The sequence below is a fragment of the Syngnathus typhle genome, linkage group LG18 (assembly GCF_033458585.1).
Source record: "Syngnathus typhle isolate RoL2023-S1 ecotype Sweden linkage group LG18, RoL_Styp_1.0, whole genome shotgun sequence".
NCBI lineage: Eukaryota > Metazoa > Chordata > Actinopteri > Syngnathiformes > Syngnathidae > Syngnathus > Syngnathus typhle.
The window spans coordinates 8,797,977-8,804,772 of record NC_083755.1 but is presented as its reverse complement, the minus strand read 5'-3'; the positions used below and the strand labels follow the sequence as shown (position 1 = coordinate 8,804,772).

The window sequence follows — 6,796 nt, the reverse complement described above, 5'->3', positions numbered from 1 at the left end:
GCCAACAAGGATGTCAAAGGTGTCACAAAGTTGCTGGCAGTCGGCCTCCATGGCTTTAAATTTCCGACTCACACCTCATGTGTCATTCCAGACTGCTGTCCCAACAATACACACAAACACACTCCAGTGTGGGTCAGGTGAACATGACACCGTTTGACTTGACACCTTAGTGACAATGATTGGATTTGAGGTGGCACGTCCATCACGTCTACCGGCTGTGCCGCTTTTTTCCTTGTGATTTGACAGTAGAAGGAAAATAATTGGGGGGAATATATGTTGATAAATCTTTTAGTTTCCTTTTCCTTTCATTCTTGAAAACAAAAACATAACCTGCATGTACACCCATATTTTTGTTTTGAAATCTTTATTTTCCTAGGATGGAAAAATGTGAACTCAAAACAATGTGCATAACAAACCGCCATGGACATTCGGTTTACTGTACATATACAAAAGTAATGGTATTGTACTTTAAAGAAATCTTTCCATGAGAACAGTTTAACAAATTAAATGTGGATTAAAATAAACACCTCCAAAGGTAATTGGATCAATTGTCACGTTTTATTATCAGTTTATGCAGAAATCCACTATTGTCTTTACGGTCCCTCATAATAGTCTGTCATTGGGCATTTTGCAGAAACAAAAATCGGGCATTGCATGAGTAGATCGATGTAAAAATTGCAAAATACTGCTTAGAAAATGTAGCCGCTCAGACGTTGTTGCTTACTATAAAAGGCCAGCAGGGGGCAGCTCTGCCATAACATTTCACTCCACTTAGAGCAGTGCAGTATAACCAAAACGGATTTACTGTTATTTTGCCTGACCTCGGTTACAAAAGGTCTAGGCGTACCCTATTTCATAATCATAATAATAAAACTATAATTATTATCATAATGATTATTATGATAGTAATAATAATAGTGATGATAATCGTTTTATTTTAGTTTTATTCCAGCTCCAGCCGACGTTTGTAAATAATTTCGATACGTTAGAAATACTATTCTTCTGAATGGAAGACAGACAGGCCTGATGACGTCATCCACGCTAAACACGTGCCTATGTTTTCACGTTGCAACGCGGCTTCGTGCATAAGTGCGGTCGATGTGCACATATTTATCGGCTATCGATCGATATCACTGTCCCGAATAAATAAACAAGCAGTGTGCGTGATTGTGTGTAGACGCGCGACCTCCACGCACACGTACAAACACACATTGTTGGTCGGTATGGTTACGTAGTGGGTTGCGTTTTGTAAACTAAACAACTGCAAGGAAATCCCGGTAGGAACTCAGAGGGGAATTGGAGTCAGTTGGATTCCAAACGGAACGTTCGATTTTATTTTTATTTTTAGTATTTTATTTTAAAAAGACCCTAATTCAGCTCGTTTACTGAAGTAAAAAAAAAAATAAAAAAAAATAAAAGCGCTCAAAATCGTTTCCAATCCAATCCAATCCATCAATCCACTGTGCCGAGTCTTCTATCTTTCCATTCCTCTGCGTGTCAGCGTGCAACGCAACCTACCACGCATTGCTTCGGCTATTTTTTATTATGGTTGCAATTGGTAAACACTGCGGCAATGCCGACACACACTCGCTTGTCATTGGTTGAAACGGACGTCCGTCACTGCACTTCCGCCCGTTTGTCCGCTTCTGATTGGCCCAGATGCTTATTTTTTTCCTCTCCTTCGCGGCGGTGGGTCGGAGCCGCCGTAACCCCGGTGTGGCACGTTCCTTGCCGATCTGAAGGTTGTAAAATTGAGCTCATTCCTTTTCCCAAAACTCAAGCAACCTCCCCACAATAGCACATTTATTCAAACGTTTTTCCTCAAACAATTATCCAAATACCCAGCAGATAGCTCCGAAGATGGCGATGGTAAGCGGTATGTCGGGGTCGGCTGTAGCCCGGCTGGAGGGCCGAGAATTCGAGTATTTGATGAAGAAAAGGTCGGTGACCATTGGCCGGAACTCGTCGCAGGGATCCGTGGACGTCAGCATGGGACACTCCAGCTTCATTTCCAGGCGGCACCTTGAGATTTTCACGGCCAGCGAAGATGGTACAGGCACGGGGGAATTCTACCTCCGATGCCTTGGCAAAAATGGGGTTTTTGTGGACGGGGTGTTCCAGAGAAGAGGGGCTCCACCTCTGCAGCTTCCACGAATGTAAGATTGTTGAATGAGCGATGGCGCTTTAACCTTACGACATGCGCCGCGCTACGTTGTCCCGTGTTGTTGTTTTGTTGTCCGGCCGGCAGCGGTGTTGCACGTGCTGTGTGTCAAGGAACGCTCGGCTTTCGATTGCGATAACGTCACGCCGAATCCCCATGCCAAAGATCGCAAGTTTGCACTTACAAAGTGTCAGATGACACCAAAGGAGTTATTGATACCATCGTTTGAATCGGTTTTGAATTTGGCCTTATTCGGCGTGCATTGTTTTCACCCAAAACGCATCACTCAAATGCAATGGCTAAGAATCAGCGCACTCGTGGGTAGTCTCATTTTGTTTAGGTCCGCAATTTTATGCCACTTTAAATTGATTTCCTTTAAACTGGGTTGTTTGTCAAACGCCGGGTTGAAGTATTGGGTGTCGTTTTCTTCCACAGGCCGTCAAATCGAAGTGAAAATTCTCAGGCCTAGGTTGATCTGGAATTTTCTTTAAAAGTGGGTCGATTCTCTATGAGGTGCCGCCCCAAGCTACATTTTAGCCACGCGTTCATGCTAGCTACTTTCGCGTGTTGCCAAAACATTGACGTATGACAAGTGTGTAAGATGACAAAATGGCGATTCGCGTTTGCTGAAGCTAAGCGTATTATTACTAATGGGTGTGTAGAAGTGTAACCTAGATTGTTATTGTTGCTGATTTGATGTAGGGGTCAAACTTTGCCTCAGTGTGTGGCACCCCAAAACAATGGGTTGCCTGTGTTTTGCAAATACTTGTGTTTGATTTCAGGTGTTGCTTCCGGTTCCCCAGCACGAGTATAAAAATCACATTCACTGCACTTTTAAGTGACAAAAAGGAGCCGAGGAACGTGGGCGAATCGCCGGTCAAGTCGGTGCAACCTCAAATCTCCCCACTTACCATCAACATTCCGGACAATATTGCCCACCTTATGAGCCCGCTGCCTTCGCCCACAGGCACCTTAAGGTCAGTCAAAGCGGTGGTTGAATTGTCTGGATTGTTCTAGTCTAACAGGCTAACATTTTTTTTTTTTCGTAGTGCTGCAAATTCCTGCCCATCAAGTCCAAGGGGGGCCGGACTGTCCAGCTATCGGAGCGGCCGCGTCCTGGCCTCAGACCTAATAGCAGACAACTCGCAGTCCGAAAATGACAAGGAGGCATCTGGTGAAGACAGCCCAAAGGCGAGTAGCATCGGTGGATGATGATGAGGCATCATTCCACTAGATCTGACCATTGTATTTTAATTGATACAAGAAAGCCTGTCAACTTCAGAGAACTTTCTGGTTACTCATTGAAGTCTAAAAATTGCTCAACACTCTCTTCAGGGTAGACTTTGGAAGAGAGAACTCGATTGAACTTTTGTGTTGTTTTTAGCTCTCTTTGTAGTTGTTCTCTCACGCCTGCTGTTTTTTCTACAGGATGACTCCAAACCACCATATTCATACGCACAACTGATAGTCCAAGCTATCACCATGGCCCCTGATAAGCAACTGACACTGAATGGAATTTACACCCACATCACCAAAAATTACCCCTACTACAGAACAGCTGATAAAGGCTGGCAGGTCAGTGGCACTTGATTTGGATTTTTTTTTGTTTCGCATTCAGCTTCTCACAAATCAAGGTGATTTACGGGAAGTATGTTCGAAAACTAGGTTTGTATAAAAATGATTCCGGGTCATGTCTTACTCACCGTAGCTCTCACAGAACCCGAGATCAGACACAAATGTGTGTGTCATGTGGAAAGTGTTCATAGTCTTCCCTATTTTCTGTTTTTAACTTGGAGCACTTGTGTATTATTAGAGACTTCATAATATTCATAAAGCATTCATGACTTTGCTTGTGTGTAGAACTCCATCCGCCACAACCTGTCCCTCAACCGGTACTTCATCAAAGTAGCACGTTCTCAAGAGGAGCCCGGGAAAGGATCCTTCTGGAGAATTGACCCTTCTTCCGAAGGCAAACTCATAGAACAAGCCTTCAGGAAACGTAGGCCTAGGGGAGTGCCTTGCTTCAGGACCCCCGTCGGACCCCTCTCTTCCAGGTAAATTCACTACAGTGGAAGTTTGCTTGACCGGGTAATGAATGGATCTCCTTTTTTTCTAGGAGCGCCCCCGCTTCTCCCAATCACACTGGAGCGCTGTCGGCTCACTCCAGTGGCGTGCAGACCCCGGATAGCCTCTCCAGGGAAGGGTCCCCCGTCCCCATGGAACCAGAGCCGACCCCACCGCCAGCCCCCGCGCCAACTGCCACCGTCCAGCCTAAGTTTGCTGTCATCCAAGAGGCTCGCTTTGCTCAGAACTCCACTGGTAACCCCAAAGTACATTCGAAAAAATGAAGAACGGTGTTTAAAGTCGATTGAATGTGCAAAGTGAAACAAAACATTTGACTGGATTAAGGAAGAAAAAACAAAACGGACGGCAAACGTCATTCTTATGGTAACAGGTTCTCCACTCACGAGCCAGCCCGTATTGATTGCCGTGCAACGCCAGATGCCTCCGACGACCATGAAGCCTGTGACCTATGCCGTGGCCACGCCGCCGGGCATGGTGACGACGACTGTTAGCCCCGCCCCCGTCATGCAAACGGTGCACGTTGTCCACCAGATCCCCACCGTCACCATGACGAGTGTCGGCGCGCAGCCGGCCGCTACGCTGAAGCCAAGCCCTCAGGAGAACGGAGGGGGAGAGCACCAAGAGATCAAAGGTTTGGCCCTCTTGCAGCGGCGCCTGTCCCACTTGCGCGTCACGCGATGATGTCGTCTTCCTTTGCGTCTAGTCAAAGTGGAGGCGGTCCCGTCCATCACAGCCTCGTCTATAGGCGGAGTCGGTCGCATCATCCAGACCTCTCAAGCCGCTCCCCTGACCACAGTAACCATCATGCAACAGGCTCCTCCGCTGGGTCAACACCAGCTCCCCATAAAGACCATCGCGCAAAATGGCACTCACCTGGTCCCCATCACTTCTGCTGCCACAGGTTATATGCGTCATATCACTCATTCTTCAAATGTGTCATCTTTCACGACTGACTGCTGGCTCGTTCCTAAGCAGCTGTCGCAAACCCTCTCCACCTCCTGGCCACCCACGCTTCGGCTTCCGCCTCCCTGCCCACCAAAAGGCAGAACGGCGAGGAGGCGCCCGCCTGCAAGAGGGCGAAGACGCAAGACGGCGGCCACGAGGGAGAGGCGGTGACCGCAAACGGCAATAACAACAATGGCGCCGGAGAAGCGGAGGTTAGCCAAGCAGTGGGCAACCAGTAGCCCCGCCCCGCCCCGCCCTCATCCTTCTCCATATGCATCCTGAGCCCCGCCGTTGTCCACGTTGAGCCTCACGCCTTCCGCACTCTTTAGCGGTCATCATCTATGGCAAGGTGCCAAAACCAGAAGCGATTACTAAAAGTGAATGTTCCAACCCCCCCGCCCCCCTGCCCCCTCCCCTTCCTCTTCCACTTGGAATCGAAATCCCAGCATTGGCAGCTTATGAGCGGCAACTCCCTCTTGAAGCACAGGGAAGGAGAATCCAAAATTCCAGCTGACTTTTGGGGACCGAAATATGCCAACGGCCTCAGCCACTAAAGTGCGTGGCGCCACCCAACATGCAGCCAAGGGAAGCGTGTGTGCGTGTGTGTGTCTGTGTGTGCGTGCGTGGGCATTCCCATCTTCGGCAGCTAGCCTCCCTAGACCCACTTGTGAGTAGATCTATATGCAGTATTCCATTGTGCAAATGTGTCTTGGGATCTCTTGGTTTCTCCGAGGACCAGTGATGAATTAAGATAGAAAAACTAAACCTTGATGGACGTTTCGAATATCACCTGATATTTTTGTTTTGTTTTTGTATGTGAACTTTGTTCAGTGAAATGAATGTAGTCCTTTTTTTTTTTTTAAAGAAAACACTAATAGAATGAATTCTCGTCCGCTCATTCTTGCAAATGCCGTTTTGTTTTTCCGCCACTGTACATGGACAGACTTTTTTTCATATTTTACAAATATCCAATGAGATGATTATAAAAAAAAAAAAAGTATAATTCCCGTGCGTATTTGACCATGTGCTTCATTGAGCTTGCATGTTAACAGATCTAGAGATATAATGTGCTGATTATCTGAATATGGAACTGAAGAACGTTTAGACTGAATCTATCATGCTTCTTGATTCTGCCCAGTGCTGCACTTACCCCTCTTTTTAGTTGTGTATTATTTTATTTTTTTTCTATTCTATTTTTTTATCAATTGCGCTCCGTGTTAACCTTTTTTGTGTTGAGGTTGTGGCAGTCTCTTTATCAATGCTATTCTTCTGTTAACTAAACGTGTCGAATCATATTGTATCCTCTGTTACACAAGGAAAGACAAGTGATAAATGTTTGTTTTGCTTCAGTGGGTAAATGCTTTATATATATAAATATATATATATAGGACTTTATTTAAAACATTGCCTCTGATGTTTGTATTTCTTTGAGTAAAAATTTCTGCTTGGCTATTCTGCATTCAAAATATTACCTTTTTTTTGTTTACGTGGTTTTCTCAGGAATGGCACGCACTCACACACACTTGTTTTGAGCTGTTGCTTGTTTTGTTTTGTTTTCATTACCATTCATCTTATATAATATATCAATATATGACAGTTCAAAGC

The 6,796-nt window shown here is 45.8% G+C and overlaps 1 protein-coding gene across 2 annotated transcripts; it reads left to right on the top strand.

Annotated features, from left to right (window-relative positions):
* Positions 1–1,672: 1,672 nt before the first annotated feature.
* Positions 1,673–6,593, top strand: foxk2a (forkhead box K2a). 2 transcript variants are annotated; one of them, XM_061304391.1, is made up of 9 exons: positions 1,673–2,156; positions 2,944–3,138; positions 3,211–3,352; positions 3,590–3,736; positions 4,022–4,215; positions 4,278–4,480; positions 4,617–4,877; positions 4,950–5,147; positions 5,222–6,593. In XM_061304391.1, exons 1-9 carry the CDS (start codon positions 1,861–1,863, stop codon positions 5,428–5,430), a joined length of 1,845 nt encoding a protein of 614 aa, XP_061160375.1. In that variant the 5' UTR covers positions 1,673–1,860; the 3' UTR covers positions 5,431–6,593. The 2 variants fall into 2 exon arrangements, with proteins under 2 accessions (XP_061160375.1, XP_061160376.1); XM_061304392.1 differs by having other exon boundaries at positions 2,013–2,815.
* The last annotated feature ends 203 nt before the right edge of the window (positions 6,594–6,796 follow it).

Coding starts and splice junctions, on each gene's coding strand:
- foxk2a (XM_061304391.1), top strand. CDS start 1,861: ATGGCGATGGTAAGCGGTATGTCGGGGTCGGCTGTAGCCCGGCTGGAG. Junction 2,157..2,943: donor CCTCTGCAGCTTCCACGAAT/GTAAGATTGTTG, acceptor GTTTGATTTCAG/GTGTTGCTTCCGGTTCCCCA. Junction 3,353..3,589: donor CTGGTGAAGACAGCCCAAAG/GCGAGTAGCATC, acceptor TTTTTTCTACAG/GATGACTCCAAACCACCATA.